The following is an 18,613-nucleotide window of genomic DNA, read 5'->3' on the forward strand; positions in this document are numbered from 1 at the left end:
GAGGTTTTTGCTATAGGGTACATGCACTTGCCAGAGAGAGAGAGAGAGACAGAGAGACAGAAAGCAAGAAATTACCCCCCACCCCCACCCAGGGGGGATGGCCACGCTGCAATCCCTTCTCCTCCATTCTCCTCTCAGGATCCTGGGCATGCACACGCACTTGGCATGAGTTTAAGCTGCCGGGTCCGGGACTCTAAATGCGGTTGGCTACATGGGAGTCCAGCGACATAGCCATTACGCTAACTGCTGGTTATGGCACCTGTCTTTCTGCACCTAATTAATTGAGCACACGCTGCTCTGTCAGTGCCAACTTCCTTTAGGTGCGGGTGAAGTATGAACACGTCAGGTGAACAGGATGGAGCCATTCATTTTTTTCCTTGACCGCTCTGAATCCAGACCGCTCTGCCAAACCCTTCCCCCCAAAAAAGAAAAGTTTTGAGTCGTTAATGCTCTGGGTTCAACTTTGGACTTGGGATTTTTTTTTCCTTTGTTTTTGAGGATATGGGATGTAGGATGAAGAAGAAAAGTTATAAGGTAGGAGAAGTAAGGGATAAGCTTCATTTATTTATTTTTTAAATTAAAGTTTCTGACCAGGATAGCCTTGTGGCCTGGTGGTGAAGGGAGCCAGATACCCCATGTCCAGCCATGTAGTTCAAATCTTGAACCCAGCAGCTTGAAAAACATGCTGGGTGCATGGGCTTGCAAGCCTGAAGTCCCCATGGGATGGAGCGATGGAAGAAGGATGTTGGTATGACCATACTCCTCCTCCACTAGAGGGTGTTTTTTCTCTTTCTCTCTGTCTCTCTCTGGGGTGTGCATGTGTCCTCTGACATTTGAAAAATAAAAAGTAAAAGCAACAAAAACAAACAAACCACTACCACCAACAAAGAAAACCATCTACCTTCACTTCATTGAATTTCTATTGCTTTTATATATTTCTTAGTACCAAAAATGTAGCTCCTGTGTTTTCTTAATGTACTGAATACACAGGATCCATGTGTATCTGCGACCATTAGTTCAGGAGCAGAGTTTTAACTTTTTTTTAGGTTTTTGCCATAGGGCGCATACACTTGCCTGGACAATGTAGAGACAGAGAGAGAGGGAAAGTATCACCCTCAGGGGAGATGGCCGTGCCACAATCCCCTGTCCTCCATTCTTTCCCTGGGATTCTGGGTATGCATGCACATGTGCCTGGCATGGTTTTCAAGCCACAGGACTCAGGACTTAAGCTGAGGTCAGGAATATGGAAGTCCAGCATCTTAACCACACCACGTGTTGGCCCTAGAGTTGTAACTTTTAAATAACTATTTGTACACTTTTTCTCTCTCTCTCACATCTAGGTGGAAGCCTATAAGTTAGGAGCCTTCTGTTATAGACGAATAATGATCCATATTAACTTAAAAAAAAATTTAGGGAGGGAGCAGAGAGAAGCTTCATTTTAAAACAAGATGGACTCTTACCTGCCCAAATTATTTATTTGTTTTTGTTTTTGTTTTGTTTTGTTTTGCTTTTCTTTCAGTTTTGCTAGAGGGCATGTGCGTTGGCTGGAGAGAGAGAGAGAGAAAGAGAGAAAGTATTCCCCCATAGGGGGTGGTCATTCCAGAGTCTCTTCTCCATTTCACCCTCCTTTCAGGATCTCGGCTATGCACGCACATGCACCTGGTATGTTCCTCAAGCCACCGGGTCCAGGACTCAAACAGGACAGTCGGCCATGAAGGATTCAGCTGCCTTAATCATTTTACCATGGACAGGCCTTCACATGCCAGACCGATCCTTAGTTCAGGGAAACACATGTGGTCACGGGCTTGCAAGGTTGTGTCATTAGTCCTAATGGCCAGAGTGTGCTGAATTCCAACGTGGACCAGTTCCCTGGACTCAGGATCTCCGTGGAACTTGCTGGAAAAGAAATCTCACTCTTTTCAGCAAACACACTTTCATTATAACTGCTTCACTTTTATCTCGTTCACTTTGGTCCCTTTCAAGCTTCTTTTGTTTTTTGACCCTACTCTTGCGTTCTTTTTCCAGGGAAGAGTGATCCGTTTTGCTTGCTGGAGTTAGGCAATGACCGCCTCCAGACACATACCGTTTACAAAAACCTCAACCCCGAGTGGAACAAGGTTTTTACATTGTAAGTGCGTTTGCCTCTGGAATACTGGGGAGGGAACAAGAGGGCTTTAAGTTAGAGAGCAATTATCCCTGATATGTGTGGGACAGGCTGGGGCTCTGGAGTGGGACTTTCTGTCCATTTTTATGTGCAAAGAGTGAATTTTATTGTCTTTTTTTTTTTTTTCCTCTCTTTCTGAAAACCTTTTATCCTTTCGTTTTATAGAGTATGGTGTTAATAATAGAACAGACCATTTGGAACTGCAAGGGAGTGTTAGAAGAGGCATTTGTAAAGTAGATCTTTTAGTGACTAAATTAATCTGTGAGGAGAAGGAAGCTGCTATATATCTAGACTAATTCGTTCCTGGTTTGAGGAAAGTTACAAATGGAGACCTGCCTTAAAATCAAAGAGCTTCTATGTTTTAACTTTATTTTCATGCCTGAAGGCTTATTTCGTGCCGAAGTCTTTTTGAAAAATACAGATTATCCGTGAATCCTTACAGACTCTCAAAGGCTCCTTAAGTTCCATTTTATCTGACGTGCCCTGCCCATTCAATCGAATTTAGGCATTCAGGAGGCTGGGTAATATCTAAGTTCCCTACTTTGCTGTAGATTCCAAAGCACCTGACTCTCCAGGGGAAGGCCTCTGTTACATGGGGGTGAAATGATACTTCACTGTCCCACGGAGCTCAGTGAATGTGCCTCGAAATGAGAGAATAAGGTTCGTGTTAAGTAGAGTTGATGTTATTGATAGAAAATTCTCAAGGATCCATGAGGAGTGAATTAACTGTGCCAAGTGGGTTTGCCCATTGCTAGATTAAGGGTCTCTTGTTCCCTCAACACATTTTACTATGGGCTGTGGCTACATTTTTCATGGCCAGTATAAAGAATACATTTCTAAACATGCATGGGATTTTTAGCACATTGTGTTTTAATGACAAGGAGGTTTTCTGTGTATATCAGCAAAAGTCAGTCTTTTAAAATTTTTAAAATTTATTTTGGAGAGATTTTTTTGCTATAGGGCATGTGTGCTTGCCAAAGAGACAGAGATGGAGAAACAGAAAGTGGAGTCACCCCCGCAGCGGGGAAGGACACTCTTCAATTCCTTCACCTCTATTCTCCTCTTAGGAGTTTGGGCACACACGCACATGCACCTGGTGTGAGTTTCAAGCTGCTGAGTCTGGGACTCAAACCATGGTCAACCATGCGGGAGTCCAGTGCCTTCAGAACTCCATCGGCCAGCCTTACAAATACCTCTTTTCACCAGTTTTTTTTTTAAGGGGAATCCTTAATTACTTCAAAGAAAATGTTACAAATACCTCTTTTTACCAGTTTTTTTTTTTTTTTAAGGGGAATCCTTAATTACTTCAAAGAAAATGTCATTTTTACTCTTCTCATTTGAACACTACTTTCGAAATTACTTTTCTTTTACTCACTTCATTATTTCTCCCTTTTTCTTTCTTTGTCCTGTTATTTTAACTAGGCTGTATTGAGTGCATATATACCTAGAAAATGTTATAGTAAAAAAGTTGACTTTTTTTTTTTTTTTTCTTCACATGGATGTCTGACTCTTCCATGATGGGAGGTTTGGGAATACAGTCAGTTTGATTTAATTTTTGGAATTTAATTAAATGGTAGTTTTATACTCTAAGGACATACAGACTTAATTAGTGAAACCGTGTTTTCAGGAACAGACTTCACTTGTGTGTTTTTGTGTATAATATGTAGTGTTTCTTGTTCCAGTCCCATTAAAGATATCCACGATGTCTTGGAAGTGACAGTGTTTGATGAAGATGGAGATAAACCCCCTGATTTTCTCGGAAAAGTTGCCATTCCCTTGCTGTCCGTAAGTTTCCTTTGTTAATAAACAATCTGTGAGTCTTTTTACAGTGGATGAGTTTCTTCCATCTAGAATTGATTTATCTTTGTCGGCCTAGAGGAAAAAAAAAAAATCCTTCTAACTATTGCAGGAAACTACTGTTTCATACCTTATTCTTTTCCAGTATTTTTAGTAGTTTCAGATACAAAAGAACTTTTTTTTTTCCTATGGGAGTCCACTATTGATTTAATCAACCAAAACATTGGACCCATCTTTCAATTCACTCTCAATTTTCTGTCTTAAGATGAGAGTTTCTATTTGATTTCAAGGACTGTTGCTCTGTGATTAGTTTTTCATTTATTAATGAAAAACACACCTGTATTTCTTTGTGCCTTACTGCCCATTTCTTTAAAAATTAATTGTGGGAACTGCGTATTCATTCCCAGTTCTATTGGAGACCAGATTCTCCAAAGTTCCATTTGTCTTTTTAGTAGCCATGTTCTTTCAGCCTCAGTACATGTTTTGTGGAAGAAAATGGACAGCCTTTCTTCGAGAAGGAACAGTGTTTCATCAGCAGTCCTGTTCAAAGATAATGTAACAGAGCCAGCAGGTGGCATGGTAGTTAAGGTGCTGAACTCCCACATGGCCAACCATGGTTCAAGCCCCGAACCCAGCAGCTTGAAAAAGATGTTGAGTGTGTGTGCTTGTGTGGCCAAAACCCCAGGAGGAGCATGGAGGAGAAGGGATTGCTGCATGGCCATCCCCAAAGGGTGATTCCTCTCTCTCTCTTTCTCTATATTTCTCTGATAAACACACACACACACTGCATAGCAAAAATCCTTTAAAAAAAAAATAAATAAATAAAGACCAGGGTCACCCAAAAGGAAAAGCTAGAAGAAAAAAATATATTTATAAAATTCAGATAAAAGGGGCTGGTTGATAGCTGTGGTAAAATACCATGCTCGGTGAGGGTTACCACTTTGTGTCTGTAGACCTCCCTGAGTGTGCCACACATTTGTGTGCCTGTGATCTGGGGCTGGTTGAAGCTTGGAAGAAAAGCATCAAAGGATGCATAAGATAGACAAAAGAAAAAAAAAAAAGCCTGAGACCAAGCTCACCTATTAAGTGGACATCAATGCATGTACCCAACCTACTTTCCTGGAAGAGAGAATTACAGTTTTTCATCAGCTATTAACACCGTGTGTTAGAGAGTCATGATGGCTTTATCAACCAACAAGACTTTATTTCTTTGCAAAGACTTGTCTTTCCAAAGCGATGTGAGCATTTTGTAATGTAACCATGAGATTAGCCTAGCTCACACAGTATTTACAGAGCGGGGGTAGGGGGGACGTTGTACCTCTTAATCTCTCTTCTTCTGTTTCTGATGGCTTGGTTAATTTCTCCCCAAGTTCTCATATCCCTGATGTTCCTTGAAAAGCCTGCCTGGAGCATCTGCTCTCTGGTACAGCGGCTCCTGCCAAATGCTCGGAGCCGTCAGTGCAGGCCACGCGGCTTGCAGAGAGGAGAGGGCTGATGTGGGATTTCTCCCCTGTTTTATTACAACTTTGCCGTTTATTCCTGGAAGAATACATGTGACAGGAATGTGGGGTGCACTTTCAGAGGGGTCTAAAGGGACTAGAATTGATGATTTTCTTTTATCATTGATTCTTTCACTGTTTCTAGACTTTTCTTCTCTTAGATTTATAGATAATTCCCTTACAGCATATTTTATTCCTTACTAAGTGAATACTATTGATACTTGGTATTTTTCTGTTTTTTTTGTTTGTTTGTTTTTGTCCTTCAAACTTCCCTCTGTTTTTGCATATAAGGTTTTATGGATTTGGTTGGTCTTTCTTTCTTTCTTTCCTTTTTTAGAGATATTTTTGCTATAGGGCACATGGACTTTGACAGAGAGACAGAGAGATAGAAAACAGGACATCACCCCCAAGCAGGGATGGCCATGCTGCAATCCCTTCTCCTCCATTCTTCTCTCAGGATTTGGGCATGCCCGCTATGCACCCAGTGTGCATGGGTGTTTTAAGTTTCTGTGTCCCTCTCTCCCTCTCTCCCTCTTTCCAAATACAAAGAAGACTGCCTTATGAAATAACTAGTGCACTTGTGGGTAGCTCCCATGTTGACTTCATGGCGTTGGTGATAAGCTGCCCCATGGTCCGTGATTTATTCATTTGTCCAGGAAATACATATGGAGTTGGTCGCAGTGGGCCAGGCATTGTTGTAGGTGGTCATTGGCCTCACAGTGACCACAGGGAAGCCCCGTTCTCACTTGGGGTCTAGTCTGTGGTTGTAGGAGATGATACATAACAAACACCCAAAGCCACATGCAGGGTGTTGGAAGGAAAAAAGTCACGCAAGGAAGAGGCTCTGAGAATCCGTGTGTGATTAGGGGTGCCGTGGTCAGTCTGCTAGCCAGGGTGGGCTTTATGGGGAACGGGACATGTGAGTGAGAGCTGAAGGGGTAAGTGGGGAGAGAGCTGTGGGGATCTCCAGGAAACTTCCAGCCATGAAATCCTCCTGTCCAGATGCTTCGAGGTAGGACCTCGATGGTCACATTCCAGAAAGGGCTAAGCAGCCAGTGTAGACAGAATGGCATGAGCCAGGAGGATGAGAGTGAGATGTGGAACAGGGAAGGACATAGGATGGGAAGGGGCCGGAGAGGACCCTGGAGATCCCTGAAAGCCAAAGGAAAGGAACCAGACAACCGGAAGCAGGAGGGATAGATGTAAGTGGAATGGCTTGAAGAAGTAAGGAATTTGAGCTGGCCAGGAAGCAGCGGGTGCGGTCGTGTCTGGTGAGGGAGATGAAGAATGAAGATTATTCCCAGCAGAGAGGAAAACGGGCAGAGGAGCGAATGAAGATTATTCCCAGCAGAGAGGAAAACAGAGGGAGAGGAGTGGAGGTGGAGGGGAAAGGCTGGTTCTAGGAAAGAAGAAAGGCCTGGCTTTCTGAGCATGAGTGAGCCTGGACATGGGGAAGAAGTGTTCAGAGCAGTTCGTGAGAGGTTCAGGACAAACGTTGGGTTTATTCTGAGCCACTGAAGGCTTTTGACTTGGACACGAAGGTGTTGGAACAGTTAACAAGGAAGAAAGTTTTGGCTTCAGTGTGAAGCTAATCAAAGAGGAACAAGTTCTCTTCCCAGAGGAATTGGTTGAAATTCTCACAATTAAGGATCAGAACCTTTAGATATCTCACGGTGTGTTTCTTAGGAGGGCTTACACCTCTCTTTCTCTGTTTTTAAGGTTTTTTATTTTTATATTTATTTTTTTGTCTTTTCTTTTGCTATAGAGTGTGTGTGCTTGTCTGAGAGAGAGAGAGACAGAGGGAAAGTGAGAGATCACTCCCCAGGAAGGATGACGATGGCACAGTTTCTTCTCCTCCATTCTCCTCTCAGGATTTTGGGCATGCACACACACACACCCGACGTGATTTTCAACCTGCCAGATCTGGAACCTGAACCACAGTTGGCCATGTCGAGTCTAGCACCTTAACCACCGTGCCAACTGCTGGCCTCCCTCTTTTTTTTCTTTTTTTTTTTTCTTTTAATATGAGAATTATTTGGTGCTCTACCGTAACCTCTAAAGAATATGAAACTGCATCGCCAGCTTATTTCATGTTTAATAAACAAAAAGCGTACCTCTTAGAGAAGAGTAAGAGTAGGAACCATTTTTGAGAGAATGCGTTCTCTTTAATCGGGTCACAAGCTCACATTTGATTTACACATTTAGAGAAAAAGCAAAGCAACGTCTTTAAGTGTCCGAGCATAAAGTATGGGATGTGCTTCAACTTTTAATCTCATTCCAAATGGTAATGTGCTCAGTGCATTTAAGCCTATTAAATAAAGAGCCTGATCTAAATTCACTATATCTTTTTAATCAGGGTGAACATGCTAGCTGACTATTAGCTCGTTACAAATTCATATACTGAAATAAGTATATTTATTAGTGGCGGTGAATTGTTCAGGTTATACTAACGTATGGACGTATATCAGAATTAAAAGAATTCTTCCATATATTTCATTTCTCTCTTTAATTTTTCAAGTTTTTTTTTTTTAATAATTCTGTATCTATGTAAAGGTCCTTAATCAAATGCCCACAGAAAAAAACAGTAGAAAGAGAAGTCTGATTGACTGGGTTTATTTAACATTTGTATCCTTAGTTAAGTAATCCTAATTCTGTCCTGAAAATCACGTTGATTCTTTCCCTGTAGGTCATTCCTTCTTATTCAGTCCTATTTTTACCCGCCAGAGGGTGAGTGCACTCGAGGGTGGAGGAGGGAAAGTAAGAAGGCACCCCCCACCCTCCATGGGGAAGGGTCCCACTTCAATCCTTTCTCTTCCATCTCTCCCTCCTTTCGGGATCCTGGGCATGCACACACATGTACCTGGCTTCTTTCTCAGGTCTCCTGGTCCAGGACTCAAATTATGTGATCAACCATGTGAGATATAACCTTCATAATTTCCATGCTTTGGGCTGGCTCCTTCTCAGAATTATCTAATGGGCCCATTTAAGAAGACTTAGAATATTAGTTTTTAAGTAACTTCATCTGTAAAGTAGAGAGAGCATGTATTTGTTCTTTCCTGATAACCAAAAAGTAGTCATCTGCAATTTGGTAGCAAACAAACAAAAACAAAACAAAACAAAAACACTGAAGGGACCAGCAGTTAGCATAATGGCTATGTTGCTGATCTCTCATGTAATCTACTGCAGTTCGAGTCCCAGGCCTGGTGGCTTGTGTGTGTGTGTGTGCGCGCGCGCGCGTACGCGCACAAGATCACAAGAGGAGAATGGAGGAGAAGGGATTGTGGTGTGGCCATCCCCCCTGGGGGGTGATTTCTTGCTTTCTGTCTTTTTGTCTCTCTCTGTCTCTCTGGTGAGCGCATGCGCCCTGTAGCAGAAACCTCTCCAAAAAATAAATAAATAAAAATAAAAAACAACCCTGATTTTGAAACAAATTTAAGCCCTCTACTGTGCTCAAGGCCAAGGGAGGAAGGCGAGGCTATAATCAGAGACTCAGGCTTTTCATGCTTTTCTGAGATCTGCAGTCCCTCTGTACCCACATGCATTGTATCCAGGTGTGTTGGTAACAGCTTCACTTAATTAGTTTTATGGGACGAAGTCTCTATGATTGCTTGTACAAATAAATGCCATGCAGATCTTCATTTGCATTTCCAATTAAGTATTTGTGCAAGTTTCAGCTGTGATGGGTTTGTATGTTGTAATGGACTCTGTCAATGAGTTTTTTAAGTTCAGGCTGACATTTCGGCCATTAAACCATCGTTTAACTGTACATTAATACAAATGGATTATAATCAGTGAAAAGCAGTGGGAAGGGAACCAGCAGTTAGCATAATAGCTATGTCATGGAACTCCCACGTAGTCGACCATGGTTCGCGTCCCGGACCCAGTGGCTTAAAACACACTGGGCATGTGTGCATGCGTGCCCAAGATCCCTAGAGGAGAATGGAGGAGAAGGGATTGTGGCGTGACCATCCCCCCGGGGGGTGATTTCTCGCTTTCTGTCTCTATGTCTCTCTCTGTCTGTCTGGCGAGCGCACGCGCCCTATAGCGAAAACTTATACAAAAAAAAAAGGCAATGGGAAGTCATTGATTGCCAGGGTTTGGTTTTCCAGGGCATAGATTTCACCAGGGAATCCCATGTGGGATTACCTTAGAGCCATATGGGGGAGTGAAAGAGATGTGTTACCTGAGTGGCTGAAATTCATTCCCAATGTGGATTTGAATCCCAATGTGGGGTGAAAATGACCATTTTTTAACACAGTCTTTTAACTCTCCTTATGTTCTACTTCTGGTCCAGTATGTCCACTGAAATGAAGATAAAATAAGGCAAATGTCTTTACTAGTCCAGGAAGACTGGGAGAGTATACCGTTAACACTGGAATGACAATGGAACATATGAAATATAGAATATGGATGCTATTTAGTTAGGATAGACAGGCTGAGAGAGGAAGCACGACTCATTGAGATTCCCCTCAGAAGAAGGTGGCAGGCGTAGGGACCAGCAGATGGTGTAATGGTTCTGTTGCTGGACTCCCATGTAGTTGAACACAGTTGAGTCCCAAACCTGGTGACTTGAAACTCATGCTGGGCATGCATGTGTGTGCAACCCAAAATCCTGAGAGGAGACTGGAGGAGAAGGACTTGAGGAATGGCCTTTTCCCTATCCACCATTTCCCCGGGAGATAGTTTCTCACTTTCTGTCTCTCAAGCAAGTGCACACATTCTATAGCAAAAATCTCTCTCAAACAAAGAAGATGACAGGTGTAAAACAGCATTGAACAGATTTAACTTTTCTGTTAAGTGGGAAAACCTCTTACATTGACTTACAGAGTAAAATTGGGGCTACCTGGTGGCATGGTGGTTAAGGTGCTCACCTCCCACGTGGCTAGCCACAGTTTCAGTCCGGGACCTGGTGGCTGGCTTACCCACTTTCCCTGTTTTTCTTTCTCTCTCTCTGGTGAGTGCATGTGTCCTATAGAAAATTAAAATAATAATTAAAAAAAATCTAACTGCTGCTGTTTCAAAACCCAAAACACAGTGATATAGAAATAGATAAGCAAAAGTATAACATAAATGGGAATAAAATATAAGCCACAAATTTGACACAGGAGGTTATTTTAAGGGTGAAAAACTGAATAAGAGTATAATACAAACCTTATGTGAATAACTTTCCGTAGATGTAAATATATATAAATATTAATATTTACGTGTGATAAAAAAATACAAGAGAAAAATGACAAAGTTAGAATCACAAACTAGTAATACCTACTATCTATCTAGTTTTTAAAGTATTAGAAATAGGGCCAGTGGGTGACTTAATGGTTGGGATGCTGGACTCCCACATGGCCAGTCGCAGGTCAAGTCTCTGACCCAGTGGCTTGAAACACGCCAGGTGCATGTGTGTGTGTGTGCCCCAAATCCCAAGAGGAGAATGGAAGAGAAGAGATTGTGGCATGGCCATCCTCCCAGGGGGAGATCTCTCTCTCTCTGGCAAGTACATGGGCCTTATAAGAGATACCTCTCTCTCTCTCTAAAAAAAAAATTAGAAATAGGCACCAGCAGCTGGCATAATGGTTATGTTGCTGGACTCCCATATAGTCAACCACGGTTCACATCCCGGACCCAGTGCTTTAAACTCACACCGGGCGCATGTGCATGCATGTCCAAGATCCCAAGAGGAGAATGGAGGAGAAGAGATTGTGGTGTGATCATCCCCCCTGGGGAGTGATTTCTTGCTTTCTGTCTCTCTGTCTTTCTCTGTCGTTCTGGCTAGTGCACATTCCCTGTAGCAAAATCCTCTAAAAAAAAAAAATAGACAGAAAAAGTAAGGCCATGAATTGATGTTTAAAGGACCAAACTTTTGAGGCCAAATTTTTTTTTAAATTTACACATGATTTTATCATGTCTTTTCTGTGAACTTTTTGAAGGCCCTTTGCATTTCATTTTAACACATATTTAATGAGTTTAAATATTGATCATGTTGTCAGTCAGAAATACCAGTACAGATTGCAAAAGTGGAAATTGTACTGTAATTACAGTACTCGCAAACAGACATGAATAACCAAAATGAAACTCACATTAAACTACTTAATGAGAAAAAGTCTCAGCTAATATAGATACCAAAGCTGTAATTATAAACTACCTAAAAATTGACAATGGAATACTATTTTAAAAATATGCAAAAGGGCCAACATTATTTTTTTAGAGGAAATTCATACCTGGAACAGTTTTGCATTAAGCAATAAAGGTTCACAGTCTATTAAGCATCTAAACACAAGAAGCAAAATAAATCAAATAACTGGAGAGAAATGGACAGTGATTAAAAATAAAAAGCAGTATTATAGAACATGTGAACAGTAGGTATGATAAATCAAAATATTAACTCACCAAAAAACGGTGAAATAAGTCATTTACAGAGGTAATGAAAAAAAGAGGAAAAAGCATATATTAAGAATGAGGAGGGAACCAGCAGTTAGCGTAATGGCTATGTCGCTGGACTCCCACCTAGTCGACTGCGGTTCGTGTCCCGGACCCGGTGGCTTAAAACTCACACCGGGCGCGTGTGTGTGCGTGCCCAAGATCCCGAGAGGAGAATGGAGGAGAAGGGATTGCGGCGTGACCATCCCCCGTGGGAGGTGATTTCTCACTTTCTTTCTCTCTGTCTCTCTCTGTCTGTCTGGCGAGCGCACGCGCCCTATAGTGAAAATCTCTCAAAAAAAAAAAAAAAAAAAAAGAATGAGGAGGGTAATTCAGGTGCCATAGTGGTTAAGGCAGCCAAATCCCACATAACAGACTCTTCAGTTTAAGCCCGGCACCCGGCAGTTTGAAAAACATCTCTTGCATGTATTTGAATGCATGCCCGAAATTCCTGGAGGAGAAAGGACTGGACAGTTGGCCATCCTCCTCCCCGACTCAAGGACTGGACAGTTGGCCATCCTCCTCCCCAACTCCCCAGGGAATGATTTCTCACATTTCCTCTTTCTCTCTTTATCTGTTGCCAGACACTTCTTACCAACACTCCACTGTGTTTTTTTTTTTTTTTTTTTTTTTTGGAGAGGTTTTTGCTATAGGGCGTGTGTGCTTGCCAGAAAGAGAAAGACAGAGGGATTGAAAGCAAGAAATCACCCCCTGCCCCCCAGAGGGGTGGCCACGCAGCAATCCCTTCTCCTCTTGGGATCTTGGGCATGCATGCACATGTGCCCAGTTACGCTAACTGCTGGTCCCAAGGAGAAAGAATTTTTAAAAAACATTTTTTGAAAGCCCAACAGTCTCACTAGATGTGGAAAGGGCATTTGATAAAATTCAACCTGTTCTTTATTATGAAAAAAAAAAATTCTAATAGTTTAGCCATTGAGGAGCACTTCCTTACCATGATAAACGATATCTGTAAGAAGCATCCCCGACCTCAGTTATTGCCAAAACACTAGAGATAGTCTCTCCATTTCCTCATTTTTAAGTTGAAGACAGTAGTATCTACAGCATAGGATTTTTTGGAGTATTTGAGTTTATACAATAACTTCTTTTCCCTAGGTTTAACGCATTTGCCTCGTAGTGCACTAGAGAGAGAGAGAGAGAGAGGCGCAAAATGAGAAATCGTCCACTAGCAGGGATGCCCACCCCACAATCCCTCCTCCTCCATTTTCATCTTGGGATTTGGGGCACCCTTGCGCATGAACCTGGCATGAGTTTCAAGCCACCAGACCCAGGGCTCCAACTGCAGCCGGCCATGGGAGAATCCAGCATCTTAACTACTATACCACCTGCTGGCCCTGGCTTACAAATTACTAATTAAAAATTAAGCCTCTGATGTCAAATCCAGACACAAATTTTTAAAATTCAGGGTGTATTTATGAAGGAGATGTTGTGCAGATACTATCTGATAACATCAGATACTATCTATAAACAAAGAAGTAATAGATGATATATTGGAATGTTAAAAGGTCAGTAAGAAAGGTAACTATTAAAACAAGATCAATGGGTATATCCAATAAGGATACATTTGTATTTATTTATTTATTTATTTTTTTGAAGGTTTTTTTGTTTGTTTGTTTGTTTGTTTGTTTTTGTTACAGGGCACGTATGCTCACCAGAAAGACAGAGAGATAGAAAGCAAGAAATCACCCTCTATGAAGGATGGCCACACCAGCCCTTCTCCTCTTGGAATTTCTCCTCCATTCTCCTCTTGGGATCTTGGGCACACCACACACGTGCTCGGCGTGACTTTAAGCCACTGGGTCCGGGACTTGAACCGCGGTCGACTACATGGGAGTCCAGCAACATAGCCATTATGCTAACTGCTGGTTCCAAGGATACACTTTTAAAAACTAAACAAGCATCAGACTAGCATGGAAAACAAACACAAAATGCCTAACAAGATCATGCAAGGAAATTCTAGAACTGTACTGATGACTTGAAAGAGAACTAAATAGAGCACATGTCATAGATAATGTAGTAGAAAAAAATAATTGAGGAGGGATAACCTATTTCGTAAGTGAGTCTGGGAAAATTGGTTGCTTATCCCTCAGGAAAGTGTATCCATGTTTTACATGGAACAGTAATAATTTCAAGATGCATTAAAGATCGGGAACCAGCAGTTAGCGTAATGGCTATGTTGTTGGACTCCCATGTGGTCGACCATGGTTCGTGTCCCGGACCCGGTGGCTTAAAACCCATGCCGGGCACGTGTGCATGCGTGCCCAAGATCCCGAGAGGAGAATGGAGGAGAAGGGATTGTGGCGTGACCATCCCCTCTGGGGGGTGATTTCTCGCTTTCTGTCTCTATGTCTCTCTCTGTTGTCTGTCTGGCGAGCGCACGCGCCCTATAGTGAAAAACCTCTCCAAAAAAAAAAAAAAATACATATTTATACTTATTAGCATCATAAAAAAAAAATGGATATCCTTAGTATAGAAGTTTTCTTTAATCAAGAAGGGAAAGAAAAGTAAACCCAGCAGGAAAGTTAACTCAAAGACGGGAGAGATTCTGACAGCGCTCAGCGTGGGAATGGTTCTTGATTTATCTAATTATGGTGATGGTAGTTGAGGCTCTAGATGATGCAGTCAGACTGCCTCCATGACGCCCTGGCCTCTCCCTAAACTGACTGTGTAATTTTGGCAAGTTACTTAGTCTCTCTTTCTCTTTTAAATTTGGTTACTGTTAGAGAGAGACAGACCCTAAGAGACAGGCACTCCCAGCAAGGTTTGCTTGCCATGATCCACCCTAGGCAGCCCAGATCCCAGGCATATGCACTCATGCCTGACACCCCAGAGAGTTCCTAGATGCGAACCAGGAACCTTCTCCTTGTGAATCCAGTTGCATTACCCTTGTGCTATTGCCCAGCCCCTTTGTATGCACTTTTTTTGGTTGATAAAATGAGAATAATTCTCATTATACCTGCAGTGGTGCCTGGTGAGGGTTACAGGAGTTGGTACGTGTAAATTGGTTATAGCCATCCCAGATAGGCAGTCAGCTCTTACAGTGTGGTCTGTCATCGTCTTCATCTACCTTGCTTTAGCAGTTCAGACTATCAAATTAATTGCAGCCATTGAATTAATGCATATAGTAAAGATTTTACATGATCAAATGTGGAAAAGGGATGCTCCCAAATACTGTTGGAGAGAGCTGTGACATGGTATCAGTCTTACAAACAGAGCTTGATAAAATGGATACAATCTGTTAGGCACTTATGGTCTGAGAATTTAGAGACTAAGTGTCGATTTTGGAGAGGTTCCTGGGCTCAGAGAGATACAGTAATGAACCATGGTCCCATAGTTATTTAGATGCTAGACTGAGAGTTGCCTCTAAGTCCACTTGGTTTCGCAATCCCACCGTGGTCCACTTTTGGACCATGGAGGCGGGGAGGGGAAGTCTCATTTATTATAAAAAGATGCACATTAAAACAACCCAAGACCGTTGTCTTCCTATGAAATTGCCGTGTATTAAATATAAAAGCTCAGGGCTGGCAAAATTGCAGGGAGATGGACAAACTGACTGAGGCTTGAAGTACAAATTAATAGTGTTTTAGGAGAGCCCTTGGACAACCCTTGGTGGAACCGTAAAATGAGGTGTTCCCCACACTGAGCAATTGAACCTGTAGGAATTTGTCTTTAGGAAGACATCCTGGATATACAAAGGTATAAATTTATCCCAGTGTTTACAGTCATTAAAATTTGGAAACGATCTTAATGAGTGACAACAGAGGATATGGCGAATTAATTTAGAATATGCATAAGGTAAAGAACCATTCTAAATTAGGTAGAAGAATTGATTATCACTCAGGGGGAGCTTTCCCATACTGTTTTTCATTTAAAAGACAAATCATGGAAGAGAATATAAAATTACACTAAAAACAGATGATACTTAACAAGCAGTTTCTGTGTACCTATCAGGGCAAACAAGGACCTAGTGGAAGTTTTCTTGTCTCTGGCTGCTCATAATTCATGCCATTAGATCCCCATCCCAAATGGGAACAAGTATGTGAATTGCTACCAAATAAAGTCTATTTTCCTCTTGTTCATTCCCTAATGTTCTCCATTTTTTAAGTCACAGGTCAAACAGTAGGGAATCAGTATGACTTGTTTAGTTCAGATTTTGACCTTAAGCGTGTATCTTTCCTCCTTAAACCAACTAATGGTTTTATTCTTTCATATTGATCCTGGTTCACTTTGCTATTGAGTCAGGAAGTCATTGCATCAAAGATTTTTATAGTCAAGGATAAGAATGATAATTGTTTTTTTAAAAGTTCCAGAGGAGAAGATTTTTTTTTCCCCTCTTTTCTCACATTAAAAGTTCCAGAGGAGAAGATTTTTTTCCCTCTTTTCTCACGTACCAACCTGTTACATGCTAATTATAGAAATAGCTTTGTTTTCTCAGATAATGAATATAGCACCTATTTGACTTGAAAATTGGTTTTCGCCACCAACTTTGAAAAAGCTCTTCAAATTTTCTGTGCATATAGCTTGTTTAAGCAGATGAATGTTCTTTTAGACATAAAATAAGGTGGGGACATTTGTGGGACACAGATAAGGTTTATTATCTGTGGACGAGGCTGTGTGTGGTGGTCTCCATAAGGTTTATTATCTGTTGATGAGGCTGTGTGTGGTGGTCTCCACTGGACTGGACCGAGATGTATATCATGCTGGGTAAAGTCTTCACAATCTAAATGATGTATAGCAATTTAATGTATGAATAATCATTAAAAACATATAAAAATAATAACTGTATTTACAAAAACATTTTTGAAAAAAAGAACGATGGTTGGGTCACATTCAAAAATTTTAACCAAACTTACCTTTTCAGAAACATGTTCTTTGGCTCCCAAATCCTAAATCATTACTCAGAAACAGACTTCCTGTACTTGTTTATTCACTGACTAATTTATCCAGGAATTAGTTGTTAGCATGCTATGGAAAAACACTTGAAAAAAAAAAAAAAAAAGGGAGATTTTGCCTATAGGGTACGTGCGCTCACCTTAAAGACAGAGACAGGAAGTGAGAAATCACACCCCCCCAGAGGGGATGGCCACACTGCAATCCCTTCTCTTCTCTGGATTTTGGGCATGCACACACACATCCAGTGTGTTTTAAGCCACTGGTTCTGGGATTTGAACCGTGATTGACTACATGGGAGTCCAGCGATGTAACCATTGTGTCATCTGCTGGCCCCAGTACTTTATGATACATTGTTTCTGAAAAATAACCTAAAGATTGAAAGCGTCTGTTTTCCTGGTTGTGGAAGTTTGCATATTCTTACTAGGCTAGATCTATATTATTGCCCTGAAGAGATGCAATTCTCAAATTATTGCCTACTGTCATGAGATTGAACGAGATGAAGAGAGATTGAGAGATCAACCCCAAGAAGGGGTGGCCATGCTGCAGTCCCTTCTCAGGATTTTGGCCATGCATATACACGTGACCTGTGCGATTGTCAAGCCTCCATTTCTGGGACTTGAACTGTGGAGTTAGCCATGTGGGATCCAGCCACCTTAACCGCCAGACCATCTGCTGTCCTAAATTATACTTAGATTTTAATACTAAGTTTTAACTGAAGTGTTACCTTGTGTTGAAGGTGGTATATAAATTCCCTCTATTAAAATTTTTTTTGGCTGATAATTGTTCTAGTAATGATGTTTTTTTATTTTTTTTTTTTGAGAGGTTTTTGCTATAGGGCATGTGTGCAAGCCAGAAAGACAGAGACAGAGAAACAGAAAGTGAGAAATTACCCCCGGGGGGGATGGCCACGTCACAATCCCTTCTCTTCCATTCTCCTCTCGGCATCTTGGGTATGCACGAACATGTGCTCGGCGTGAGTTTAAGCCACCGAGTCTAGGACTTGAACTGCAGTCGACTACATGGAAGTCCAGCAACATAGCCATTATGCCAACTGCTGGTTCCGATGTTTTAAAACTACATACTGGGGCCAGCAGGTTGCATGGAAGTTAAGAGATCTTGATCTCACATGGTCAACAGTGCAGTTCAAGTCCTGGATCCAGCAACCTGAAAATCATACTGGGTATGTGTGTGTATGTGCCCCAGATCCAGATAGGAGAATGGAAGAGAAGGAATGGCAGTGTGGCCATCCCTGCAGGAGGGCATTTCTCATTTTCTCTGTCTCTTCACCAGCGAGCACATGTACCCTATAGCAAAACCTAAAAAAATTTTAAAACTATAAATAAATAACTATACCCTAGAAATAATTTTGAGAGATCTAAGTATAAACAATAAACTTAGTTTTAGATGTAAAGTATTTATGTTTAGTTTCCATTCTATTAAATGGGTGCTGTCATGTAAAAGTTTGGCAAGTTAGGATGGACAGAAAAACTTTTTATCCTGTATCCTTTGGTTAGAGATTCAATTATGTAAGATAGTTAGGCCAGCCGATGGAGTGGTGGTTAAGGTGCTGGACTCCCATTTGGCCAGTTGCAGTTCAAGTCCCAGACCTGTGGCTTGATTTCTCTCTTGTGAGTTCACATGCCTTTATAGCAAATTTAAAAAATAATTAAATAGGGCTTTTAAAAAAGATAGTAGAAAGTTAAAGTATTTTTTAAAAAGTAGGGATTTTTTGTTACTGTTTTAGTATTACAATACTAAGTATTCAAGAGCATTAACCTGTTCTTAACCCAAACATATTCCATATATAAACTGGGATGTTTTCTCTTTC

The 18,613-nt window shown here is 41.4% G+C and overlaps 1 protein-coding gene across 3 annotated transcripts in view; it reads left to right on the forward strand.

Annotated features, from left to right (window-relative positions):
- MCTP2 (multiple C2 and transmembrane domain containing 2) overlaps positions 1-18,613 on the forward strand; it is a 279,496-nt gene that overhangs the window by 159,345 nt on the left and 101,538 nt on the right. For all 3 annotated transcript variants that reach the window (XM_006142677.3, XM_027769141.1, XM_006142675.3), the window contains 2 exons: positions 2,026-2,128; positions 3,847-3,949. In XM_006142677.3, coding sequence (XP_006142739.1) covers positions 2,026-2,128; positions 3,847-3,949 — 206 coding nt within the window. The remainder of the gene's footprint in view (positions 1-2,025; positions 2,129-3,846; positions 3,950-18,613) is intronic.

The sequence above is a fragment of the Tupaia chinensis genome, unplaced genomic scaffold (genome assembly GCF_000334495.1).
Source record: "Tupaia chinensis unplaced genomic scaffold, TupChi_1.0 Scaffold000078_1, whole genome shotgun sequence".
Classification (NCBI taxonomy): Eukaryota; Metazoa; Chordata; class Mammalia; order Scandentia; family Tupaiidae; genus Tupaia; species Tupaia belangeri.